This window comes from Callorhinchus milii, unplaced genomic scaffold (genome assembly GCF_018977255.1).
Source record: "Callorhinchus milii isolate IMCB2004 unplaced genomic scaffold, IMCB_Cmil_1.0 Scaffold9, whole genome shotgun sequence".
NCBI classification, from domain to species: domain Eukaryota; kingdom Metazoa; phylum Chordata; class Chondrichthyes; order Chimaeriformes; family Callorhinchidae; genus Callorhinchus; species Callorhinchus milii.
Window position 1 is genome coordinate 13757105 of NW_024704750.1, and position 27082 is coordinate 13784186.

The 27082-nt window shown below is 40.0% G+C and overlaps 2 protein-coding genes across 4 annotated transcripts; one reads left to right on the plus strand and one right to left on the minus strand.

Moving 5' to 3' along the window:
* LOC103178528 (F-box only protein 33) lies at positions 1-6288 on the plus strand. The gene is made up of 3 exons (XM_007893331.2): positions 1-503; positions 3284-3957; positions 4626-6288. Exons 1-3 carry the CDS (start codon positions 22-24, stop codon positions 4895-4897), a joined length of 1428 nt encoding a protein of 475 aa, XP_007891522.1. The 5' UTR covers positions 1-21; the 3' UTR covers positions 4898-6288.
* Positions 6289-6483: 195 nt separating this feature from the next.
* ctage5 (CTAGE family, member 5) lies at positions 6484-27082 on the minus strand. 3 transcript variants are annotated; one of them, XM_042338012.1, is made up of 25 exons: positions 25724-27082; positions 23651-24061; positions 23445-23548; positions 18889-18910; positions 18618-18706; positions 17894-17971; positions 17275-17385; positions 17076-17147; positions 16871-16975; positions 16582-16704; positions 16377-16494; positions 15635-15690; positions 14533-14623; positions 13579-13717; positions 12795-12896; positions 12645-12705; positions 12132-12167; positions 11692-11759; positions 11102-11211; positions 10852-10983; positions 10508-10660; positions 10171-10281; positions 9276-9343; positions 8426-8651; positions 6484-7729 (listed from the first exon to the last, which is right to left on the minus strand). In XM_042338012.1, the coding sequence occupies exons 1-25, from the start codon at positions 27048-27050 to the stop codon at positions 7569-7571; spliced, it is 4074 nt and encodes a 1357-aa protein (XP_042193946.1). In that variant the 5' UTR covers positions 27051-27082; the 3' UTR covers positions 6484-7568. The 3 variants fall into 3 exon arrangements, with proteins under 3 accessions (XP_042193946.1, XP_007891621.2, XP_042193947.1); XM_007893430.2 differs by having other exon boundaries at positions 15635-15693; XM_042338013.1 differs by lacking the exon at positions 10171-10281 and having other exon boundaries at positions 15635-15693.

Below are 27082 nucleotides of genomic sequence, written 5' to 3' on the forward strand. Positions count from 1 at the left end.
CACCTCCCCCTGGACTCCTCCATGGCTCTGTGCGGGGGCCCGGCCCCGGCCGTCGCGCTGCCCTGCGAAGTCATCGTCCACATCTTCTCCTTCCTATCGCCCTGGGACAGGCTGCGGGCCTCGTCCGTCTGCACCAAGTGGCGGGAGTGTCTCTTCTACCCGTCCCTGTGGCCCGAGCTCCGGCTCCGGCTGCGGGGCTGCTCCGGCGAGCGCTGCCGCCTCGAGTTCCTCATGAAGAAGTGCGGCTCGTTCGTGCGGGAGCTGCGGGTGGAGTTCGAGAGCTCCGAGAGCCCGCTGCTGGGGCTGGGGCCGGGGGGAGACGGTGGTGGCGGTGGCAATGGAGGAGGAGGAGGAGGAGGGGACCCGGGCTCGGAGCCGTTGAAGACTTACATGGACGAGGTGCTGTGTGTCCTGAGGAGCGTGAGGAGCAACCGCAATCTGCAGAGGCTGAGCGTGTTCGGAGACGTGTACCTGCAGGAGCAGGACGATAAACAGTCACACGAGTAGGTATCAAAGTTACACCTTAAACTCCTCTAATATTACCGACCCCCCCCCCCCATCATCATCGCCGCCGCTTCACGTCCACCAGAGTAAAGGTATCAACAAAAACCTCCCCCAAACAAGAAAGAGTAAGTGTGCACGGCTGGAGCATCGCCTCTACTCGGTGAGGGAAGCCACAGCTTGGCTCGACTAACTGATGTAACGCAATGCTTGCATTTACCGTCTGTTATTGTTCTCCGACCCCCCCCCCCCCGCCCTCCCGCGCAATTTCACGCGATTTGAGGGGGGAATAATTAATACCGGGTCCCGAAGAGCAGTAATGGTAGGACCTTAAAAGCACCTTGATTGCATTTTGAAAGTCCCTTTCTGTGTTGCAAGTTGTACGTCGATTGCACTGGCCTTTTAAGAAGCCTTTAATGCCCCTGTTAACGTTTTTTTAAAAAAAATTATTTAATCTACTGTTGTCTGTTTGGGACAATACGGACTCCTCGGAGGCTCGTGGGTACTCTGGGTATTTATTGTCACTTATTTAACTGTTGAGGGAAGCTTCCTTAAGTGATGCAGAAAACTTCCCTCTCGAGAAGACTGGAGTACTGTATTTGCAAAGTTCTCCATTTTGGAGTGTCAATGTAACGTGACACTAGATTTTAAATACTGTCTAAATAGTTTTGTATTACACGGTTATGGAAAATGGGTGCAATATAGTTTCATCTCTTGGGATCTCAATAATTTCTTCGGGTCTGGGCTTTTTATAAAAAAATGTAGGTCTCATACCAGTGGAATCTTTGTCCCCTTTTTAAAGGTAAAGTTTCCTAGCATATAGTGTGCTATAGGGTTTGTTATGTGTAGAACATGCAGTACAAAGTATATATGTTTTTAAAAAATGCACTTTCTTGGTCTACCCACAATATTGAAGGATGTGGTTTTTTTAAGAGGCAACTTCCTGACTTAACTGTACACTGATGTAGAGGCTAATATATATTTTGAATTAACAACTTTGAGAAATACTTACCTGTTTACTGATAACTGTTACAACTTTCACAGGTATGAAAGAACTGGATGTGTTGGTTATAAGTTGTTTAAGGGTGGTGGGAGAATGAATATATATGTATTATTGAGATTTTTTTTAAAAATTACATTTTGATGTGTGGGAAACTGAACCTAGCTTCCTGTGGTTAAATATGTCATTTGTTACTTGCAACTTTACTGATGGTGCTGACTTGTTTTGCAAGTGCATTACCCCACTGGCTATTCAAACGTGAGCTTAGTTTCACATCTTGACAGGTGTTGCTTGTTAGTGGAGCCTTGTGTTTACTTTTACTTCCAATCATTGCCAAAAAGCCCCAAGTCCACAGTAGGACCATGACATTTGCATCAGGATTGAACCTCGGGCCTACTTGATCTGTATTAGCCTAGTTTCACACTGGCCAGGCAACTTTTTTTTAAAAAAGCCATTGCAAGTGCATCAGCAGGATTTTAAAAGCAAAAAATTTGGGGGTTTGTTGCTGCAGTTAAGTGCCTGCCCTCTTGCTCAGCTTTATTGCAGAAAAAGGTTATGTTAGAATCACAGATGCATATAACTTACGGCAGATATGGAAAACCTGGCGCAGCACATTTGTGTATCAACTTGTTGTGCCGTGGAATGGTGCGATGGGAATTTGCACCTGCAGTCTCATAATCTCTATTTTGGCAGGATGTTTGTAAGGTGTTAGGAATTTCCCCTAGGAGAGAAGATTGCTCGGAGCATCAACTGAGGAAACAGGCGCCACTTTATAGCAGGAGGTTTTGCAGAGATCAGACTTCAGTTTGCCTGCTGCTTGTTCCTTCAACCAAAGTATTAATCTAAAAAATGTATTTTAAATCAGGAACTGGTCTCAAGTTTCACTTCCTTTGTTTTCAATTAATGAACAATGTAGTAAATTATCTTTTGAGCCTTCTGATAACATGCTTGTTCCAATGCTTGTAATGTGTTTAATGAATACTCTCCATTTCCCATCTGAATTACTCGTGATTACTGGGATTCTAGAGATCTAAATGTCATTTGTATTTTATATGACCAGAGCTGAGAAGGAATTTGTGAAAACGAAAGTAGTGAATGTTGAAGTATTTATTTATACTTTCTGGCAGAATAGAAGTCAATTGGTTATCTTGAAATTTGAGCAAATAGTGAAACAAATTATTAAGTGCTTTCCTACCATTCTGTTTGCGGTCCTACCCAGGAATACGAATATTACTGAGTTGTTTTCTATTTAAAATTGCAGTTATGATTAATTGTACAGAAATCCAACATTTAAATATATTCTGTTGAGTCACAGGTGCCACCGATTTATCTCCAGCGGAAGTCCCTCTTTTCCTGTTTCCCCCCCCCCCAAACTCCATTCTCGTTTTGTGGTCTTCCCCAGAGCACAATGTATGGGAATGTGGGGCAAGAGAACACAACTGGAGTATATGTTGTTGAGTTGAAGAACCAAGTTCACCAGCACTGCAAACATTATACAGTATATCTGGTGAAAGCCTTCCTGACATGAAAAATGCTATTTCAAATGCAAGCAATAAGGATCCCAATGGATTAGTTAAATACAGGATAAGTTTATTCTGACTAAAGAGCCTCATTGTTTTACTTGTATTAACTGTCTCATCCATTCAGGATTTCTTGATTCTTTAAAGTATCTTTCATCCCAAGCTGCCTGTTTTGAGAGTATAGTTGTTGGATTCTATTATAAAATCTGAACTGCCACTATTTAAGAATGTGGCATTTGTAATGCTTTGTTCTTTATTACAGGATCCAGCAACTGATTGAAGAAATATTGGGGAATTCCAAACATCTGAAATGGCTCTCTCTCGGGTTTATGTTGGAGATCTTAACCCCCACAACACTAGCAGCCTTGCCTCAGTCCAGTGCCAACTGCATTGAACACTTGAGTCTTCTGGATATTAATAAAACCCCAGTTATTGAAGCAATTGAGCTGGAGCGCTTTCTCAGTCTGCGATCGCTTGCATTGGATTTCTGTGATTTTACTGCTGAAGTAACAAGAGTACTTGCCAACAGCAACCATGTGCCTTTGCATAGGTTGTCTCTTGTGGTTCACCATCTCTCAACGTCCAACACACACTTGTTAGATAACGTGCCCCAGGATGCAGATTGGAAAATGCTTACCAGACACTGTGCAAACCTTCATGTTTACATCATGGCTTTTAATGTCAGGAATGACATCCTGCTAAGAATTCTGAAGCCCAGCATACCTTTAGAGAGAATTCACTTCGATAGCTCGACTAATGATATTTCAGGAGCTGTGGTAGATCTCCTAGCTAGCCAGTACGCAAAGTCTCTCACCCACCTCCTCCTAATCAAGGATGTTGAGCAAGGCTTTCCGGACCTGGGTTCCAACCGCAATGAAGACCCCTTGGTTCTGCTAGCATGGAAGTGTAAGAAGCTCTGTCACCTTTCAATTCATGGTAAGTGGTGAATCTACACTACTATTTTGACAGTGTAACGTTTGTATTTACTTCTAAGCTGGAAGTTAGTAACATTAATTATTAAAAGCCTTGAATTTATATACTTAAGTACTGTAACAGAATACAGCAGCCAGTACGGATCAACAATAGTTCTAATATTCTGAGTGCTTTAGAAGGGAAGTTTGGAAACCAGATATTTTTTGATTGGGTGCGAAGTTGGTTGGAGGAGGTCTTGACAGTCTAATGGAATCGTAGTATATTATATTTTGGTTGGTTAAATCTATGTATTTATGTACTTTGCTGCTGTGAAATTTTTTGCTTGCCTGGGTAATGTTTTGTCCCACTATTGTGTACCAAACCTCAATTTCTCCCCTCCATCATTATTTTGCATTTTGCATTTTTTGCATGTGTATGAAGCTCATTCAAACTTTTTAATACTGTTTTGTGCATGAACAATAAACTTGTTACTCTGGACTACTTTTCATGCACAGACTTGGAACTAACTGCTGCTGCTGTTGTCTTTGTCTTGCAAATTGATTTTACATCAGTTTTTCAAAATTTTAGATGGGAATCTGCTTAACATTGTGCCATAGGGATTGCTCCAGACATTTGTATACTCTTACAATATTCTTGTTAGTAATGTGTGTTTTTTCTCATTGCCAACCTAGGATACACAGCATGGGCCCACAACCTCATCGCTATAGCTCGACTTCGTGGACGTAGGCTGCGAGTCCTGGAAGTCACAGAGGAAAGCATTAATTTTGATCAAGGTGTGATGCCTGAGCTGGATGGTGATCCTGTGGATACGCTCATTGAGGAAGTATCCTTGGGTTTGGGAAAACAGTGGCACCCAGTGATGAATAATGAACCCCTTTTTGTTTTCAGTGAGACTACTCTTTACTTTCATAAGGAGATGCAGCGCTTCAGTGAAGGCATTTAGCATTTCAAAAATGTCTGTGTATAAGGGAGCTCTGCATTTTTTCAGTAATGAGTTAACCTTCACACGTGCAGTTAAATTAGTAATGAGTTAACCTTTACACGTGCTGTTAAATTAGTAATGAGTTAACCATTACATGTGCTGTTTAATTAGTATTAGTTATATTTATATGTATCCTGCTTAATCTGTAAATGTAGTTGGTATTGGTTTAGAAGTAGATGTGGCAAGAGTCACTGGATTTTCTCTGTCAGCGCCTGTGTCAACTGCCAAAGATAACAGAATGAAGAAGTGCCCACATGCTGGCAGGGGCAGGCCAATGGCTGGTCAGCCAGAACCCACTAGTTTATAAGGTTGACTTTCGACCTGTGGTACACAGCTGTGCTGTGACTCAGTCAACAATGTTACAGCTCTTAAATGAACGTGCACCTGGTTCACTGAATAGTGAATATAACAAAAAATCATTTCCAACAAAGCTATGAGCTGCTGCTATGATTTTGAGAACATTCCACTAGGATTTACTTTTAAAATCTTGTTAAAGCAAGAGGCTTTAAAAGCCGCAATGTTCAGGGCAAACCGCGGGTACAGTCGTGGTCTCTGTGAGACTAGCACCTGACCCTAGTTTTAAGTGGTACGAATGTTGTGCATTTAATGTAAAGGACAGCCAGTATTACTCAGTGTGGCCATCATGCTGCTCAGCAGTGCTGTGACCTGGCTGCTTTGTATAAGCTTGTAAAACAAATTTACTGTATGCAACCTATGTCAAAATTGTATTTATGAAGAAAGTATGCGTGATTTCAAACGGTTTTACCATCTTGTGTTAAAGATGATGCGTTTTGACAGGTGTGCATTGTTGCGTGTCTCCAGTGATTAATGCACTTACCATGCGGATATTATATGTACATCTGTAGAGTGGATCCACTGGTGCAGTGTATGAAGATGCCAGATGTGGTGAGATTTTATCAGTGAATGAGATCATATGAAATACTGACAGAAAATGTGAGGAAAGCAGTTGAATGTTTGTTTAAATTAATGTTTAAAGTTTGTGTTGACTGGTGATTGTTTCAATCTATCAATAAAGCATTTAAATGACTTATTTATGTAATTTTTAGTGTTCAGCATTTGGGAACTTGCATACACTTTGCAAAAAATGCATTTATAGTGCCTTAAGTGTAGGTGGAATGCAAACTGTTTTTGTAGTTCAGTGGCAGAGTTTGTAGTGAACCATATTAACTCATTGTTGGTGGCTGTAGTAAATTGGTTGCAAATTAATTTCCTTTAAAATGTTGATTCTTGACTTGTATTCTGTTCCCTTCTGCGTGCAATATTTTTGGGCCTACCCCAAAGCTGAAAATTGCATGCATGGCATACCTAAATAAACAGCATACATGATTTCATCAGTTCTAAAAGTTTTGCTATAACATGCTGCATTGTCTCATACGGGTGACATCTGCCAATTTACTTAAATGTCCTAGATATATATATCCAGTAAAATTAGTCTCAGTTCTATGGAATTTTTAAAAAAATTATTTCATACTGCTCGACAAAAGCAAAAAGCAATCAATGATAAAATGATTCACAGAACCAGTCAGTTTTAAAATCCATTAGTTGGCTACCTTTATTTGTAATATATAGATATCTTCATGTTTTGTAAACAATTTCACATCTAGAGTTAAACATCTAACATCTGGGCTCCCCAATAACAGTTAGTAAAGGCAACATCCTGTGTAACACCAAGCCATACAGACCAGAAAGTTGTAGGTTCAGTCCTTGGTCTGTGCAGTTAGCTGCAACAGCAGGAGGGTCATGTTAATTGGAGGGAGAAACAGCTGGGGGTGGGGTGCACCCTGACTCTGATCTCTATCGAATGAGCCCTGCTGGAAAGTGCTTATCTTTTGACATCTAGTGAGAACAATCAGCTTTTGACTCATGAATAGCCTGAAAATGTTCATTGCCTAGGCTCACATGAAAAATGACCATTTGGACAAAATACCAAAGGGTTACCAGTGTCAGTGGAACCAGTGCAAGAGTTGGCACCTTCAGAAGAGGAGAGAAATTAAATCTAAATTAAAGGTTTTTCCTATATTTAACATTGAATGGATTTACATATTCATGAATGTTCAAACATTCCTTTTATATTAAGACTATGAATCTTCAATTTATATCAGTGGAGCCAAGCACAAACACACCACCAGTTAGGACATGCACATAAACAGCATTTCTTCTAGTTACAAAGAACGGCACCAGTTCAAATACTGTTACTGTAAAAACCGTGTTGTTAAGAGTGAACATATTCTGTCTGCAATGCACTGGTAAGAAACAGAAAATCCTTAAATAAAATAGTGCATTGTAAAATCTTGCTCTAATATGGCAAGCTAACCTTCACATTATTGCACAGTAAAAGTATATTTCTTTAAAACTTCAAAGAAAGACTCCTGAGATGTATACTGTACTTCTAATCAAACAGTACATATAAAAAAAAACTCATGTGCCTTTATTACATAGTGGAAAGTTATCACTAAATATTCAATGCTACCAACAAAGTACCTTTGCTAAACAGCATTAAAAATAATGCATAATGTTCTCAATTGTACTTAGCATCCTTAATGTTCATTTTTGCACCTTTTTTCACCAACCACAAGTATATTTCGGTCTGTAGTTCTTCTCAATCAGACATTCATTTTTCTTCTGATGGTGGTGGATGCTCTTCTGTAAGAGGCAAGCTGGGAGAAGGAACCTGGAAAGGAAGGCCACTTGTACTGTCTGAGGTTGGTCTATTCGGAAGAAAACTAGGTTGAGATGGTGGGAAGTATGCTCCTGGTGGTAGGGGATTTCTCACTGAAAATAAAGCACAAAATATTGATTATTTTTATGTACTTATAACATCTGACTGATGAACACATCAACATCAACCTGCACTTATATAGTGGCCCCCACGCAGGGTAGCTAGCGTCTCATAGTGCTTAACAGTGGCGGAGTCTGATTCCGAGCCGGTGGGTGGGTGCGGCAGGGGGTGACTAAGCACAGCTGAAAAAGAAGGTTTTCAGGCGGAACTTGAAAAAGAGGAGAGGGGACAAGGCGGAGGTAAGTGAGGGAGAGTGTTCCAGAGTTTCGGGGCGTAGTGGCTGAATGCGTGACCCCCAATGGTACTAGAGGTTATCAACAAGACTGATAATATTTAAGCGACTCACCCTAAAATAAATTATTTGCCTGATGCTCACTTCACGCATTCTTCTATCGTTCTCAAATCATTAAATCACTCAAAACCTTTTAGAAGTTCACTTATATTTGAGGTAAATATTTTATCTGTAAAAAGTCAACATTTGAATGATTGGCCTAATTCCTGGCCAAAAGAATTTCTCAGGTTTAAATCTACAAAATCAGCTAGAACCAATTTGGTGAAGAGATTGGAAGTTTTCATTTGAGGATGAAGACAACATTACAGGAAACTGATCTGTTTTCTTGTGTATATTTATTCCTGGCTTATTGCATGCAGACAATTGCACTAATCAGAAACATGAGTCAATTACTTACTTCCTATTGGCGGATGTGGTGGAAAACCAAAAGGCCTTGGTGGAAAATGTTCTGGAGGCCCATAAACTCCACACCGTGGAGGAAGTAATGGAACCTTGTGTGGAATGTGACTTCTTGGATCAACAGCCAAAGGGGGGTTTCGCATCGGAGAGATGGGTGCAAAAACAGGTCTAGCTCCAAACTCGGCTTCAGCACGGAGAGGCTGGTTTGATGCATTGAGCATTCCCTGTAGAGAACATTATGAATGTTTAATGTCTAGTAACAAAATCTGATACTCAGAACAAAATCAGGGAGTAGTGTCATCAAAGAAACATAATCCAACATATTGTATTTATACAGCAATCTTCACGTAGAATAACATCTCATAGCACTTTACAAAGATGGCGTCAGATGCAGGGCGAGGGTGGAGGGTGAAGCGTGACGAGTTGTGGAGGAAGAAGTTTTTTTTAAGAAGGGATTTAAAATCAAATAGAGTGTCAGATGAGGCAGAGGGGTAGAGGTAGGGAATTATTGCGGTTGGGAGTGTAATTACTGATGGTTTAGTGGGTGAGGGACTCTGCAGCCTGAGTTTGCCAAGTGGAGGGGGAAAGCAAACGAGTGGAACAGAAGATCACACAGATATGGAGGTATTAGAGCATGAAGGTATTTACAGGTGAGAGTGAGGACCATGAAATCAATCCTTTGGGAGAGAGAAAATAGATCCCTAGGGGTGTTGTAAGCTGAATAGTATTCTAGCTACAGTAATGGTTTTAGAAAGCAAGTAGTGTAGAAACAAGAACATGGACATTGGAATGGCAGATTTAAAGAAAAAACATTTAGAAGCATTTTAATTATGCAAGATTAAACTTACACGTCCCTGGAATTGATTTTCTACAGAAGAATCGGAAATTTCTCTAATTTCCATCTGTGGACGACCATCTGTACAAACCAAACTTCATGTTAAGTAGATGAAGTGACATCCTTAACTTCTCAACTACTACAGCAGTAATTCTTGCCTAATAATGAGCTCTTACAGCACAACAGATGAGTTCACTTTTCTGGATGTGGTTAAGCCTTGAGCTGCCAACGTATTTCCCTGTTGGCAGATTCTGCCTCAGCCATCCACATACAACAACAATATGTAAGGGATAGCAAAATCCAGGATGCGGCTGTCAAATCTTAATTATCTGGACTTTCAGTTAACTTCAAAATCCCTCCTTTTTAAATAAAAAGTTGCTCCTAGCTCCAAGAATGATAGAGAGAGTCAGGTGGAAAGAAAAAGCCTGTAAAATGTTTTAGAACTTTTAAAAGATTTGAAAGAAGTTAAAATAGGTTAGATGAAGTCAAAAATATTTCTACAACTTTAAGGAAAAAGCAAGAGATTGATCTTGATTATTAACAGACTATTCTTATGAGTTTGCATATTTATTTACTCTTCAGTCTATTCCAAGAATATTGTTAGTAAATGCCTCCAGTCAAATGACATTGTAATAGTTTTGCAATTTAAAATCTCCAAGATATTGTGCATGGCCCTTGATCACTGAATAATCACCAATGGTGCATCTATAGAGAGTTCGAAGGTAACTTAAAAATATATATTAATCCTGGGCAGTAATTGAAAATTTAAACACTAAGATTGTTAATGCAAGCACCTAATTGTACAGAACTTCTAAGTGTTAAATCAACCTACTTTGTTTCACTATATCTGTTCACTCCTTTTCTACTGCTAGAATACAAAAAAGACCAGAGTGCTACAGATACTGTACCTGGTCTATCTAGAGCATTTCTGTGCAATTCTGCTGGTCCACAAAATCTTCCTGAAGATGTATGGTAACCTCTTTCTGGTGCTCGGTCATAAGATTCATTATAAGCATTCCCTATTCCGCATTTAGAACACATGGACAGCATTGTGAAACAGCATGCACCGACTGGTTAAGAGCACTATACCAAAGATTTCCTGAGAAATGTAAATCTTTAAAAGGATTTAGTGCAAATTATTAACAGTTGTATTCAATTCTATTATCAAGTAATCCCAATCTAGTCACCACTTAAATTCATCCTCTGTACAGTATTCTATTCTACTAAGTATTTTGACCTATATACCTGGTGATGCTCCAATTAGCCTCCGTTCTCTTTCCCATGTAGGGGACAGGGATCCACTATCAGACTGTGGACCGTGGTGGTCAGACATTCGGTCAGAAGCTGAATCCATATTTTCATTACCAGGTTGATCTGGATTGACTGTTGGACCTTTTGCTATTAACCAGGAAAAGAAAGCAGAATTAATACACAATTCCAGTAATAACATCCATAATTCTGAACAGATTGCCACATTTTACTTGCTTTAAAATAATGTTTAAGCATTAAAGTAGACCATAAATGCAGTAGACCATAACCCAATTGCTAAGCATTCTGTATTTCTTGTTAAATTAGATGAAATACACTACTTCTAAAGTCTGGTCTTCCGGGGAACAGCGGTGAAAATCTTAAGGGTCCGTCCAGAAATGCAGGCGACAGAAAACCTCCGGGTTCAGGGGAAGGCCGATCCACTAGGGAAAGACCATACGGAGAGCTTCCTCCTGAATAAATAGATACAATAATTATTTTGGAGCATAAAGTATCTATTTCAGGTACAAATTGGAATTAAAAAAGCAGTATTTGATCAGTTAAAACACCGACAGAAAACAACTGCAGTACCTCTGTACTGTGGAGCAAATGATGGACTTAGTAATGCTGGCCTCCCAGGTACATTGTTAATAAATGGTTCCTTCAGTGCCAAATCCATTGTGAATTCAGCTTCAGTTATCCTGTGAAATTCAGAACACACTTTTTTCACACAACTGAAACAAAGGCAGGGAGTGACTCTCGAAAGTCTGTTCACTTGCGAGTAAGTGAAACTTACAGTAAGTTTGCACTGTCAAGAAGCCTACAGGTATAGAAGCAGCCTCAAGTGGTATATCGGCATCAACAAAGAAAGAAATTCCATTGCAATTAATAGGGATGTTTATTACACTGATCTGATAAATAATCTTAAATATAGTGAATATACGCCTTAGTACTTAATACTGATGCATTTCAGCAACTCACTCAACCATGCTCTTTTTTTAAAAAAGAAATAAACAGTTCTCCCAAGCACAGAACATATAATCAATTCACTTTACAGTATATTCTGTGAAGTGCTTTGAGACGTCTCGAAGACGTGATAAGGCGCTATATCAAATGAAAGGATGATTATTTTATAGAACAGGAATGAAGATAAAATGTTCTGAGAACAGGTGGCAGCTTACTTTTGTCGAAGGTGGATGTTCTCTCTTTTAATGTTTCCGTGCTCTCGATCAGCTTCACGAGCTGACAACTACAAATAAAATTACTTAATTTTTAACAAAAAAGCTGCATTAAGATGATCAAATACTAAGATGTCTAGAGATTCTAAAGATAACCCTTAGGGACTTAAAGAAGCAATCCATTCACAAAACAAACTCAAGCTTATTCAAAGATTGATGATTTTGCTAATTCTGGTTTAAACATTCATCATAAAAAAATACAAAATCAGTATAGCAGGGGGTTATGTAATTATTTTTCAGGGCTAGACTGTGAAATACTGTTTAATTTCACAGATATTGGAACATTTATCGTAATATAAATTTTATAATTTAGAACTGTAGTTAGAGAATGGCGACACCCAGGGTTTTGGTTAGGAATATTGCATTTGTCTTCCAAAACTCACCCAATTATCATGCGCTTTTTTCTCATGAGACGCAATCTGCAATGCAAATGGAAAGGAAAAGTGTTGACTAAAGGTCAATGTAAATAACATTTTATTTCTAATGGTTTTGAAGCAACTAATGCAATTGTGAGCATTTGACAATATTGACTGAATCTGTTTTCTTTGGACACTTCAGCACTCAATGCATTAAATGCAAGTATATTTGAGGTTTAGCACAACAGAGGTGAAAGGCGAGAGTGGGTAGAGACACAACCTAAAAGTATGTACATCAATCAGATGTCATGTACTATAGTATGATGATTATTTTAACAAAAGAGTCAGCAAATACCAGCAAGCTCGCTGGCCAGTGCGTTACAGAGGATGTTGCACAATTGAAAACTGAGTTATTTAAGTGAAACAGGAAATACCTTGTTGATTTGAAATTTTCACAAGGAAGTATTTCAACATTATCTTTAATGATTTCACAGCACAGACTGGGGTTACACATGCAGCAAAATTTATTTTTTAACATACCTGGTTTTTATAACATTGAATAGTTTTAACTAATTCTTCTTCGAGGTCTTTAGAACGCTGTCTGCAAAAGAAGAGAAGTGGAAGAGTAACAGAATTCGAATGGAAAATTCAAGACATATCAAGTGACAAGCTAGTTACACATTCGGTTACCTGTAGCAGCTGAGTTCTTCAGCCGCCTGACTGAACTTCTGATCAGCTTCAGAAAGCTTTTCTTCCTTCTGTACACGTTGATTTTCTTCCAGAGTTACCTTTCTATGGTCAATGAAATGATAGTCCATAATTAATTACAATACTGTATGCTGTTCCTAAAATACTAATTTTAAATTGCGTCCAGCAAGGCTGCAAGACACAGGGTGATTGGGATGAATACAGTGAATAGCATACCAACCTCTCACAATCAGAGGTTTCAGGAATCTACAATGCAATGGGCGCTCAGCAGTTTTTAAAGGCTAGAAAGAGTTGTATTCAGGAAAAGACAATTGATCTGCCTTAACAGCACAGGCCTGTCTCTTGCGGGTTTTGCCAATCTCTAGGTGCAACTATTGGCTGAACAGCAAGTTTTGAACACAAACAAATGCAACTCAAACCACAACTAAATAGAAATACACATATTATTGGCTCTTGTTGCTAAGAGCAAGTAAGGAAAGTAGTGTCAAGCCAGGATTGTCAAACGCCTTGGAATGTCCTCCTGACATGAAAGGCGCTATATATAAATGTAAGTTTGTTGTTGTTTTGGAAGTTATCTCTAACCTTCCCCCAGTGGTGGCAATTAATCTCATGGTACTATACAGCAATAAACCACCACATTTAACACAATGTCAATAATGTAAGAGGGAAAATACTAATCAGCAACTGAATAACTGACAAGCAGGGCATTTGTTCTAGAACATTTTCTGCTGTCCATATATTGGGATCGGTCACTTGATCTTCCCACCTTTGAAGCTCCATTTCTTTCTCGTGGTACATTTCAGTCATGAGTTTCAGCTTTTGTTGGAGGGTTTTATGATCTCCTTGAAAATGAGATTTTTCGCTCTGTACAGAGCTCTGTTCCAGCTGAAGTTTTTCAATTCGTTCTGCCAAAAGAAAAAGATAACTTTTAATGAATACATCACAAGTTAAAGTTACATTGAATCTTTAGTAAGTTTAAAAGAATTTTCATAAAAGATGAAGCAAGGCCAACAATCACTATTTATATTATACTCAGAGTAACAATTGTTATACAGGCACATGAATGCAAAAATATAATTTTCAAGCATCGCAGTATACTGCGCTCAGAAAGTAAGAAGAGCTAATATTACACACTTTTAAATATTCAAGCAAAATAATATAGATAATAAAGCATGGAAGACCAAGGCATCAGGGGCAACAGAAATACATTTCCTTGGCAAAAAGAGGCATTTTAAGTGGCATAAAACCCATAAACATAGAATTTGATCTGTCTTGTCCATATCCCAAAAACTCCTGAAGGGAGAGCATCTAATCAGGTAATGGGAAAATAAGCTAAAGGGTCTTCGAGCCAAGGCAGTATAGAGGAACTTTGCTTGGGAGTCGGTACATTAGTATTTCAGACTGGGCTGTCTTCCAAACCATAAAGATGCAGGCAGTTCACAGTGGAACGTAACATCCCAAAGCAATTGAAACTAAGCAAACAAAGTGAAGCAGCACTGACATGTTGCTCCCATGACTAGCCGTAAAGGTGACTCTGTTACATTACTTGTTACCCATTTTGTTACAAAAAGTGCCAGTTCAAATCTTCAGCTGCCCCTGCGTAAAACCATTCTCCCAAAGTCAGTTAAATTTCCTCCCCCCCCTCCATCACTAATCCAATCTGGCTTCTGTAAAATAACCAGTTTGTGCCAATATAACCAGGGTCTGACATTGCAATTACCTGTCAGCTCTTGCTTCGCTTTGATTTCATCAGACAGTCTGCTATGAATATGGTTTCTTTCTTCTTCCACTGACTTCAAGCTGGCATTTAACTAAAGAGGATTCAAACAGTTTATTCAAAATAGATATGGAAACACAACCATAATAAATATCTAAGATACACTTCGCATTTCTTCTTAACAGATTTCATAGCTGAAATAAAGTGAGGAGAATTTTATTGATAACCTTGTGGTGTCTCGCACCAAGCGCCACTAGGTGAACGACAAACTAATTCACACGTTCTCAAAAGAGAAGCCCAAAAAAAAGCAAATCATGTAATTTGACTACAAATGTTCCCAGAGTTTCTTCCACTGTTTTCTTTGAACACAATTGAAATGATCAAACTGGTGGTCAATCCTACACTGAATTATAACCATTCAACATTCAGCTTCTTAAGGCTCACTGCAACACCACAAAACAAAACATCCCAGCATGAAGCAGAACAGTAAGTTGGGAGAGTAGTCCAAGTCTTTTGATCACTTCATATATGCCAGTTGAACACCATTCTATTCTTTCTGACCTAATCCCACAAGACTGGCATTTACTGTTGTTCGTCAGAGCAGAATGGCTTGACAGAAATCTCGCTGAACCTAATGCAGATGGCAATGTCCATTCTTAACAAAATAAGCAGATATTGCAGCACAAATCCATTGCACCACTGGTCAGTAGTGGGATCTGATTATGTTTGGTGCTCCTTCTTTTACACGTTGAACTCTATGGATTGTGGGAGTGGGAAGGAGGGAAAGAGAAAAAGAGAATAATTTCAAAAAGGCTATTCAGAAGGTATTTTTTGTAGGTCAAAAACAGAACTGATGTTACAGTCCCACTCAACGCTACCTGTGAGGCCAAATTCTGAATCTAATATAATACAGTAGATAGTGCTACATCAATTCATTTCCTTGTACATCGTGTCTTCAACAGGGATCATTAATGTTGGAATAATTTGTTTTTTGATCCCTTAAATGTGCCACATACTATTGGGTGGAGATTTAGAAGGGAATAAGAGTACATTATCGGTTGTTTTTAAAAGAATCTAACTAATATGTTGGTACAGTAAAACTTACCTTAGCAACAAAAATTAATTTCTCAATCTTTTGCTTCTGTTCTTCTTCTGTTATCTCTGCTGGTATAAAGGGTTTTTAAAAAGATGTCAGTGACACTCATTGAAACTTAGGACATCAGGTCTGAAAAGGATGCCATAGAATACAGTATTGTTCTCCTAGATGATATGTTTAAATCTCAGGAACACACACATACAGTGTATGTATATAACAATAGTTTGCTGAGTACAGAACAGACCTATTTCGCCCACATTCCTCTCAACATATTTGAATTCAGCTACAATGTTCAAAAGCTGGTTACTGTCTAAACAATGTTACTGGTATAATTTATAAATACTAAAACCAATGTTTGCCAATGTTAGGGAACATCCCAGGATAAGACTGCATAATAGACTGTAACTATGTATTCATATGCTTAGTATTCATACACCCTCTTTCCGTACTTCCATTTGTTTTCAGGTGGATGCTCAGGATTATTGTAGGGTCAAAACTGTTTTTCTCAAAGTTAAGTTAGGTTTTTAGTTACATCATTCCAAAACCTACTGCACAAATGTCAGCACAATCGTCAACTAAAGATATGCAGGTTTTGAATAATTGTGCTCGTTTGGTGGTCAACAATAGACATGTTCCACTATTTTAACATGAGTGAACCGAATAGGTCATGTTTCGGAAACAAGAATGTGCAAGACTGAAAAGGACGATGCATAACAATATTTCTGCTTGAATTGAGTCGCCGATTATTTACCCGATTGCTCCCCATTTTCAGTTTTATTCTCCGCTTTGTCCCATCCGTTACCTTCTGTGGGATTATCCCCTTCCTCTGAGTTCCACACCCTCAATTTCAGAAGGCAGTCGGTTAGAGACTGGAGGGAAAAGAAATTCTGAAATTAACAGCTTGTTTCATTGGCTGCTTACAATAGTTCAGCTTCAGTTCATAGAGGACGCCTTACCTTCACCTGGTTATCTTTATTCTCAAGAATCTCCTTCATGTCCTTCTGAGATTTCGCGCATAACTTAATTTGTTCTGTGAGTTCACTATGCCGTTCACCCCACCCTTCTGCTTCTTGCAAGAGCTGCATGCAAGACGAACAGTAAGATCAAAATTAGGAAAATAAATTCCAAAGGCACTGTGATCGCACATACGCATACTGGACTCTTTTTCATACTGGAGCATTTAACATGATGCTTCAACTTGAGAACTCAGCTCATTTTTACTAGAGGATAACATTTGAGACGTACCTGCTCTTTACTTTGTTTGAGGTGATAATTCTCCTCTTTTGCAGCTTGCAAGGATTCCTGACGTCTTGTGTCATTACTCTGAATTCCTTTCAATTCACTTTTAGCCTTAAATGACACGTGCAAAAAAAATGAAGTTGATCTTTTAATTCAACACTTTAAATTGTCAAACACTTCGGTTGGCTGATCACATATTGTTCATCTTTACCTCTTCAACTTGGATTTTGAGACCATGTGCTTCAGTTTCCAAGGCATTTAAATTTGTCTGAATTTCTGTAATCTGCAAGTAAAATTACAATTAATAGCTAAACAGGACCTGGATCTTTATTTTATCTTTGACAGATGCCTACAGTTGTAAATCAAATAGAATTGTTAGTAATTAAAAGACAAACATGATGGTTACATACCAGACTATCATGTTCAATTCTTGTACGTTTCTCGGTCTCTAACTCTTGTGTGAACTGTTCAACGGCTTGTCTAAGATTGCCATTGGACTTGTCCAACTTGGCATATGTGTCCTGAAACAAAGGATTTCAATATTATATTGAACTGTATTCAATATACGTATCCCCATTTTGTTCTGGTCAGCTAGATATCTACATTCAGGGAAACCCATTACTACTCTTAAGAGAAGGCAAACCAAACTCCTGAAAGTTACACATAGGCTGATATTAAGACTATTATTATTACAAAACTAATACATATGATATTCCTATTTGCTAGAAATAGGAGTGCAAACTGTATCCCCAGTGCATGCACCAGGGGATGCCTGCCCATTCCGTAAATATTTCAACATTTCCAGTAGTAATAATAATGTATATTGCCATATATTTATCCATACTAAATTCCATCTGCGATTCCTTAGCCATGATCCCACTGAATGCTATCAATCTCCCAATTTTCCCAATAGATTACCATGCATAACTCCTCAGCAAATGTTACAAAAATGAGAGAAGCTCTCCTCTGTATAGTTTATATTTAAGTAAATAGTATTTTTTCTTCACTCTTCTTTCACAGTATTCTCACCTGAAGATTCAGGGTCCTTGTTTCTGCTGTCTCTTTGCCGTCAGTAAAGTTCTTTAAAGAAGATTCAATGTTGTTGTACTGAAAATGACAGAAGTTACTTTTTTAATTATGGGGAAGCCTTGTAGTCAGAGCTTACATTTATTTTCTGATGTTTGAAAAAAAAGAGATCTCTCAAATTATATTTAGACATTGAATTGTGTGAGTGTGTGTGGGGTGGGTGGGGGGGAGAAGAACAATTTTGTAATAGTACTGGCTTTGACTAAACATTTATTACAGTTGAAAATATTCTCCTTGTTAAAAATGCCTTCAAAAGCTCTAAAGGGTACATAACGCTGTCAATCCATCATTCTCAGCAAGCTAGTGAACAGGACTGCTTCTGTTACTATCATGCTGACATGGTTTCACCACAGTACTTTCCCTCAATTTCTTTTAAACTGTCACAAATCATTGCATCAGTACAAAAACAGTATTGTAAACAAACGCTTAAAAAAGTATTTTAATTTGTGACAACATTTAGTTGTAAGCATCAGTTAAGTCATATTTGTCAGCACAGATCAAGTTGAACCTGATTTCAATGGTTTAGTACACCATGTGGTACATAAAACTTGAGCTGCATGGTCAACCCAGTTTTGGCTTTCCATTCAGATCTAATGTGCTTCTAGTTGTCAATAGTACTAACTTAGAAAAATATCAAACAACACATCACTTTGATCAATATCTATACCTTTTGTTCACAGTCACTTAATGTTTCCAGAACTTTGCATTTTTCATCAAGCAACTCAGCAACCTTTGCAGCAAGCCTTCTCTCTCTCACTAGGATGAGAATTAAAAATATATTCATCTGTACAATGCATTCGTAAAACATACTATGCATAAAATCTATGCAGACTTGAAAATCCAATGAAGATGTCCATAAAAAGACAGATGAGCATCCTGCAAATGTGCTTCAATGTGAATTACACAAGTGTGTGGATATAATAGTTTAGGTAACTCACCAAGGTACCTTCTGCTTCCGATCTAAAACAAACATAAACAATAGTAAATTGTTACGCTTTGCACCATAACAACAATAATCCTTGCATTTGAAAATAGTGCCATTCACGTCAGGACGACATCTCAAAGCGCTTCATCAGGATTTAATACAGTGCAGTGATTGTCTATTTTGTAGGTGAGTGTAAACATGACAGGTGAAAAGCACAATCAGCATGTGCTAACGTGCCAAAGGTTATTAAGGCTGATAAGTAATATCAACAACAATGTATTGATAATTCAACAATTGTAACCAAAAAGCAAACTTTGCATCGGATATTGTTTTCAAATCAGGAGGACTTTTCACTTCACAGGAATTACAATAACTGGCATTTAGATAGCACCCTTCATGAGGGGTAGAGTCTCAGAGCACAGAGATGCTAACCATTGACATTTACTGTGAAGTGGAGTGACTATGTACTCTGAGGGAGAAAGCTGTAGCCAATTTGCACGTGGCAATGTCCTGCAAAACAGCTGTGGAATGATGCGGGCAGGATCAATGTACACACACCACATACTTCACAAAGTCATTCGCTTCGTATGTTGATCATGATCGCCTGCAATATACACCAGTCACTACATTCTACAGTAAATCCCGCGAAGCGCTTTGTGAGGGGGTGTGTGGGTGAGGGGTGTGTGTGGGTGAGGGGGGTGTGGGTGAGGGGGGGTGTGGGGGGGGGTGGGGGGGGGGGTGTGGGTGAGGGGGGTGTGGGTGAGGGGGGTGTGGGTGAGGGGGGGTGTGGGTGAGGGGGGTGTGGGTGAGGGGGTGTGGGGGGGGGGTGTGGGTGAGGGGGGGTGTGGGTGAGGGGGTGTGTGGGTGAGTGGGTGAGTGTGTGTGGGTGAGGGGGGTGTGGGTGAGGGGGGGTGTGGGTGAGGGGGGGTGTGGGTGAGGGGGGGTGTGGGTGAGGGGGGGTGTGGGTGAGGGGGGGTGTGGGTGAGGGGGGGGGGGTGAGGGGGGGGTGTGGGTGAGGGGGTGTGTGGGTGAGGGGGTGTGTGGGTGAGGGGGGGTGTGGGTGAGGGGGGGGTGTGGGTGAGGGGGGGTGTGGGTGAGGGGGGGTGTGGGTGAGGGGGGGTGTGGGTGAGGGGGTGTGGGTGAGGGGGTGTGAGGGTGAGGGGGTGTGTGGGTGAGGGGGTGAGGGTGGGTGAGGGGGGTGAGGGGAGGGGGGTGTGGGTGAGGGGGTGAGGGGGTCGGGCACTTACCGCTTGGCAGCTCCTCCTCAGCAGCAGGAGGAGGAGGAGGAGGGAGGCGGTGAGGGTGGCCGCCATGGCGGGGAGCAGTGGGCTCCACACAGGCCGCTCCCCCTCGGCCATCCGAGCCGCCACCTGCGGGCACAGAGACAGGGGGTGAGGGCTGGGCTCAGGACACGGCCAGGCCTCGGCCCGGGGGCCCCGTAAACATTTACCCCCCCGGGAAGGGAAGGGCGAGGGGGCGGGGGGGGGGGGGCGGGGCTCGTCTCCGCTTCACAGCCGCTCACACCGACCACTGACAGCCAACAGCACCGCCGCCATTGGGGGGGCGACTGACTTCCGGGTCAAAGGGCGATGATAGAGGGGGTGAGACAGAGGAGGGGGTGAGACAGAGGAGGGGGTGAGAGAGGGAGTGAGACAGAGGAGAGGGTGAGAGAGGGAGTGAGACAGAGGAGAGGGTGAGAGAGGGAGTGAGACAGAGGAGGGGGTGAGACAGAGGGGGGGTGAGAGAGGGAGTGAGACAGAGGAGGGGGTGAGACAGAGGAGAGGGTGAGAGAGGGAGTGAGACAGAGGAGAGGGTGAGAGAGGGAGTGAGACAGGAGAGGGTGAGAGAGGAGAGATAGAGAGACAGAGTGAGTGAGACACAGGATAGGGAATGAGAGAGAGAGTGAGACAGAGAGGAGAGAGAAAGAGGGGGAGGAAAGTGAGGGAGGGAAAGGAGAAAGAGAGTGGGGGGGAGTGAGTGAGTGAGAGAGGAGAGAGAAGGAGAGAAAGAGACGGGGGTATAGAAAGTAGTGGTTTGAGGGGAAGAGAGAGTAAGTAAGTGAGAGAGAAACATTGGGAGAGGGAATAGAGTAAGGGAGAGAGAGAGAGAGAGAGAGTGAGTACATCTTTTTAAAAAGAAACATCCAATCGTTTGAAATGTTTTTTTTTGAAACAGGAATTGAATATTATTATTGAGAATTCTCTTGTCTATCTCTGCTGCGACTAAAATAAAACCAAACTATTAAACAGGTACTTGGCTCTTCTGTCCTAAGTATAGATAGCATGTCATGGTCCGGGTGCCAAATGGTAAGGTGAGTCTGATGTTTGAGAGAGTTTTGAAGGTCAAGTGTTGATAAACTGTGCAGAGTTTGTTTGGCAATCGAACATTCGTGGCGAGGGGAAAAAAAGAGTAAGAGTGGGGCTAAAATGAAAGGAAAATTCACAGCCAATAGGAAAAAGAGCTCAACTGATGATAAGATCTGGAACAGGTGTGATTGATGGCCCTTTCTCGAATGGATTTACTTAGTCTGACTGGATACAAGTCTTAAATTACATACCCAGTACAGCTATACAGTAAGACTAGGGTGAGGAATTCGTGCAATGCAATTAGCAGTTGAAATGTCTGAAAGGAATAAAAGCAGCGTGGCACTGTTGAATCGTATAAGGCGTTACACCACTTTAGACCACATAGACTAGCGGCGAGAATCTACATAAATAAATTGGAATGCCAAGATTCAAACAGCCTTTTCTCTGTATAATAGTCTGAAAGTTATAATGAAATGTTCAGACATTTTCCAATAATCTGAAAAGAGTTCTGTTCTACTTCACATATCCTGCTAATATCTTAAAAGAATGTAACAGAGCGTACATCACATTCTGTAAACAACAATTATATCTGTGAGTCTTCTGTTGCTCAAAGATTATAGCTCCATTGGATAGTTTGCTGTAACCAAGGTTACTTAACCAGATAAAAGTTCACTTTTGAGGAGTTATATATTTTAGTATTAATAATAATATTGATATGATGCCCTAACACATTGTCAAGACAGCTCAAATAACTTAAATTTAAGTCTGTATTTGTTTAATGCGCCTTTTTCCACAATTATAAGCTTTTTAAAACAATATTTCCCTTGCTTCTATCCTGCGGGAGCTGAATTTATCATCAGGGTGTGGCTCTGCAAGTGCCAGCAACCCTCTTGCTAAGTCGCCAATCGTTATGTGTGAACTGAGACGATAAGTGTTGGCAGGCTATTCAATGCTTCAGCATTACAGCCAAGGCTGATCCTGTTCTCACCCAACATCCATGCAAACATATGTACTTTCCAGCACAGAATACAAGGTAGTACTAACAGTGCTGTACTGGAGAATCATCTCAGTCAGTCGCGGACAAATGTTAAATGTTTATACAGAAGTTAAATAGAAATGGTAACTGAGTGTAATAAATACAGTAGCACATATCAAATAATTTGTTTTTGTGTCAAAGTTGCAGTGCATTAGGAACTGTATAATTTTAGATTATTGAAAACTAGGTGGTTAAAATTCTTAAAAAGGATGATGCCTTAAAGAACACATTTCTGATACAAGCACTTCCTGGATTAGAGAATTGGAGAAACAGTCTTGCAGCAAATATATTTTCACAAATCTTAATTTATGAATATTGTGTTACAATCACTATTGATGCTGTTATATTTGAAATGAACAACAAAATGAAAGACCAAACTCTTTCCAATTTTGGATGCCTTTTAAAGCATGGGAAGTGTCGGCAACAGGAACATTCTGTCCCCCTTTGCACTATCATTTCACAAAGACAAGAAACAACAGTGAAGCTCTAATCATCAAACAAACCACACAGGCCCTGCAGTGTTATCTGATATCTGGAGCATGTCTCAGTTTGATAAACACAAAAACTATAACAGTAAGTGACCTTCCATTCCACTCACAATTACAAATTAGACTTAATTTCTCTTCAAATGTAAAAAGATTTTTAAACAAAATGCAGCAGTTAAAAATCTTAACTTCATCAATGGCGTAAGTAAGGCCAGGAAGATCTCTGGTTTCTATTGAGTCGGCTATTCGCGCTCAGGTTGACGAACAGGCACAACAATTGACCTCCATTTTCCTTGGTTACTAAAAAAANGCAGGCTCCCTGTTTCTGATTATTATTCAATGCTGGAAGAATAACTTTATGCACCTGGCAAAATGCATGTTTAGAAGTTGGATCAGATCAACAGGATGGTGCTCAGTTTGGACAGTTCCATGGTCTGAGCTCACCAATACTTTTTAATCTAAGCTCACGTGTAAAGAATGGCCATTTCCAGAATTGAAGGTTTCTAGTTAGTGGAGAACTCTGCCTATCACAATTTTAAAGAACAGGCAAGGAAAGAAAATTAGACAGAAAATTTAGAGTAGGACAAAAATACACACCCGCACAATGATTACATATACAGTAGTCTTCAGATAATATACTATCAAATCAATGCAAAAATAAGTTATGTTCATATATGATGATGACAATGTATGGTAAAAATACTGACAAACTCTCTTCCACTTTCCATAGCATGCTACTTACATTTTCGATGAAATGGTCAATGAATGCCAAGATAAATTGTACGCAAACATCAAGCTTCTTGCCCAGTGTGTGGATGGTATTTATCTCAGGATTTCTCTTCTGTTCTGTGTTAAGGGTAAGCAAATAAGTAAATGTTTCAAATCGTTTGCAAACTTAACTTAAAAAGCAAGCCTGACAAGGCAAGCTGCTTCACCTTTCATACTTACCATTAACATGGACAGCTCCCATTCCATCTATCACATTTGTAGTTTTTGGTTCTTTTCCAAGTTCTTCACTGAAGTCTTGTGAGAGCATTTGATTGTCTTGTGTGTTAACAACTGCTTGGTCTGTCTTATCAAGAATGTTGCTCTCTTGGTTTATGTTGTGTGCATCCTGATAAAATTGATTTTCCAATGTACGTTCCTGAATGTCATCACTGATAGTTACTTTCTCCTGATCCATTGACTGTTTAAGGGTATGGATGTCCAGCTCTTGCCTTTTTGCTAATTCAGAATTAATGTCTTGTGCCTCTTTAGTGAGCTGCACATCTTGCCACATCCAATCATCCTCAACTTTTTTTAATTTCTGTTTGCTGTTATGAAGACCAGTGTCAGAAATGTCTCCTGAACTGTAAGTGTCTGCAAAATAAAGAATGAAAGTGTTTGTTAGTGTCTTGCTATCGACCTTTATCTGCCTGTTCAGGTGAACATTATAGAATGACACTATTCGAAAACAGAAGGGAGTTTCTCCTGGTATCCTGGCCACCAATTCTCCAAAAATTCTGCATTTGACAGTAATTATTGGGATACACTTTGAGATATTTCAACATGATAAAGCATCAAGGTATAATTATCAAGTGCAAGGATTATTATTCTAATATCAAATAGTTACATATTTTATCAAACATAGGTACTGTATTTAACTCTGTTATCTCCTGAAGTCATGCATCTATCTTTCTGTGTCAGGGGGATAAATAGGCATCGACCATCCAATTGACTATTGACCACTATTGAATCCCCAAACCATCAGGTGATCAACATCGGGACAATTTATGAATATGTCTCTCTTACAAAGACAAAATTGTTGCCAGTAGCTGTATTGCTACACCAATCCATTAGCTTGCTATTGAATTAGTAAAACTATTTAAATCAGGACTTTCCAGATACTGTATTTCAAACACCAAGCACGTCTGGATGTACAAATAATATTAAACCACCAGTTCCCCCAGTAGCTCAGTTGGTAAATGTCTCACCTAATGGGGCAGTGAGCAAGTTCACATTGGCTCAGGAAGTTCCCAGGTTTGATCATTGGTCAATGATGAGCTCGCTGATCTCAGTTTGGACGTCAGTGGGGAATGCCAAATATTGGCTTCACTAACTGGGCTATGGGAGTGGGGGAGGGAGCAGGGGATCATTCAGATTTTTCTTATTATCTTCATTTTGGTGCCCCCTATTGAATAGTTCACCTGTATATGTGTGTGCATGTGGAAGCATCAGTTCAGTATCATACGTGGGTGAGGTATTGAAAGGTTGTTGGCACTGGTCAAACCATGGGCATGGTAACAGCCACCATTCTCATGTAAGCAAGGGAGAATATGGGATAAGGAAATCAGAAGAAAGTCAATTGCCAAGAGTTTTGATAGTGCTTGAACAAAGGACACGTGCAATGAACATAATTTGCACAAATCTGGCACTGAATTGGCAATATCACACTGAGAAAACATAGGGGTTGCATATGTGCATAGTGGAAAAATAAATGGTTGGTGATTGATCTTCCTGTGAGGTTGAGTTCAAAGCATGTTATTGGGTCAGTGCTTTGGGAGATTTACTCTACAACTGTTTGAGTTCACAAAGTAAGAAGTGTTCCGTTCTTCAGCAGTGAGATCCCTCAAATTGTTGAGAACAAAATCAAATTTTAAAAAACTGTGAATACAAGTAAAATAAAATACACAACGCTCATTCTTCTAAAAAAAACAATACCAAGCATGTTAATATCTGTATTGGGTTTGATTCCTGGCAGGGCGAAACCTTGAGCAAGTTTCCTTACTCCACACGTCTGATAATAATCCCTCACGAAAAAAAAAGAATAATACAATTGGTCATTTCAATACACGACTGTTTGTGGACACTGCTGTGCGCAATTGGCTGTCGCATTTCGCCCACAAATATACAGTCAATTCACAGTTTATTCTGTGAAGCGCTTTGAGACGGCTAGAAGACGTGAAAAGCGCTATATCAAATGCAAGGATTATTTATTTATTTATTTGTTTGTTTACTCCTAATAAAGTCAATGGCCAATACCTTTGGTGCTTGGATTAGAGACGTTTGTGGTGTATTTCATTTTGATGGCAGCTAGAATATCTTGCAGATTTTGAAATGCATCTGTGAGTTCAGTGTATTGCCTTTCCACCGTCCTATCCTCGGGATCTTCACCTTTTACTCTACACATCGTGTCTTTGTGTTTCAGAACACTATCTTCAAAAGTGACTATTTCTCGCATAATGTCATTGTAACCATCGCTGCTCGTCTCGTTCTCCAACTGGGCAAAAATGTTTTCGAGCCAAGACAGCTTGGTTTTTCCAAGGCACTTTTCCAAATACTGAATCTGTTCAATGGTCATTTGTTTCATCAGCAATGTAAGATCACTGAACAAATCAGTACTTTCAGACGTTGGACCTGTTCCGCTTAGTTTCTCAAGCTGGTGTTTGGATTTCTCCAAAAAATAACTAAATGTCCAGGCGGCTTGGTGGTCTTTGGGTTCAGCGTCTATTGATGTTGGTGTTGCTCGATCAGCCACATTGCCAGGGTCAATCTCTTCGCTTGCTGAAATAATTCTGTTAACATTTTCACTGGCGGCATCTACATCTGATTTTCCAATGTCTTCATTTTCATGAGGCTTTTCAGGATGATTTTCTAAATTGTCTTTCCCCAGATGTGTGGAAGCAGAATGTGTGGGTGGCTGGGTTGCTTTTTCACTTAGGTAATCGGTATCAGTCTTGCTGTAACTGTGGTTTTCTGGCGCAGCTTCAACAAGCGGTTCTGGCGTTTGGTCTTTAAATTCAGTGTCATCATCACTAACAAAATCCTTTCCTAGAAAATGCATATTCTCAGAAACCATGGCATCCACCAACTCATGGAGACCTGCCAAAGATTCATGTTCCATAGATTGTTGTAAACTGTTTTGTTTACCAGCATCTTCTGTTGGAACACTGACTTCTGATTCAATTATTCCTTCCTGTGACAAAGGCTCTATAGCGGCAGAATTTGTTTCTGATCCTGTCCTGTGTTCTTCTGACTTTTTGTGTGGATAGAAAGAATGTTCTTGTGGGTTAGCTGCACCACCATTGGTAACAATAAATTGTATGGATTCTAAGCTTGATGATAAGTCATCTGGCGAAATGTGTTTCTCAGGTTGCGATCTGTCCTGCAGTAATTGCTCACTGTTATCAACAACAGTAAGCAGTTTGGATTCTAACTCAGATGCTGAGTGCTCTGCCTGCAAGTCAGATCCTTCATTGGGCCCTTTCTCCTGAAACAAAGGTTGGTCTTTATCTGAACTAGTAAACTGCTCAGACTGGAGTTGTCTTGACACATTTGCCTGTAATGTTTCTTGCAATTCCTGTGGCATCACATGCTTACCAGAATCTGACACAGTAAGTC

What these genes read in the sequence shown, in the direction of transcription:
- LOC103178528 (XM_007893331.2), top strand. Translation starts at nt 22, where the DNA reads ATGGCTCTGTGCGGGGGCCCGGCCCCGGCCGTCGCGCTGCCCTGCGAA. An exon ending in GACGATAAACAGTCACACGA is followed by an intron (nt 504 to 3,283) that starts GTAGGTATCAAA and finishes TCTTTATTACAG; the next exon opens with GATCCAGCAACTGATTGAAG. An exon ending in CTGTCACCTTTCAATTCATG is followed by an intron (nt 3,958 to 4,625) that starts GTAAGTGGTGAA and finishes TTGCCAACCTAG; the next exon opens with GATACACAGCATGGGCCCAC.
- ctage5 (XM_007893430.2), bottom strand. Translation starts at nt 27,050, where the DNA reads ATGCCACAGGAATTGCAAGAAACATTACAGGCAAATGTGTCAAGACAA. An exon ending in TCAAACAAAGTAAAGAGCAG is followed by an intron (nt 16,705 to 16,870) that starts GTACGTCTCAAA and finishes TCTTGCATGCAG; the next exon opens with CTCTTGCAAGAAGCAGAAGG. An exon ending in AAAGAAATGGAGCTTCAAAG is followed by an intron (nt 12,897 to 13,578) that starts GTGGGAAGATCA and finishes CATTGACCATAG; the next exon opens with AAAGGTAACTCTGGAAGAAA.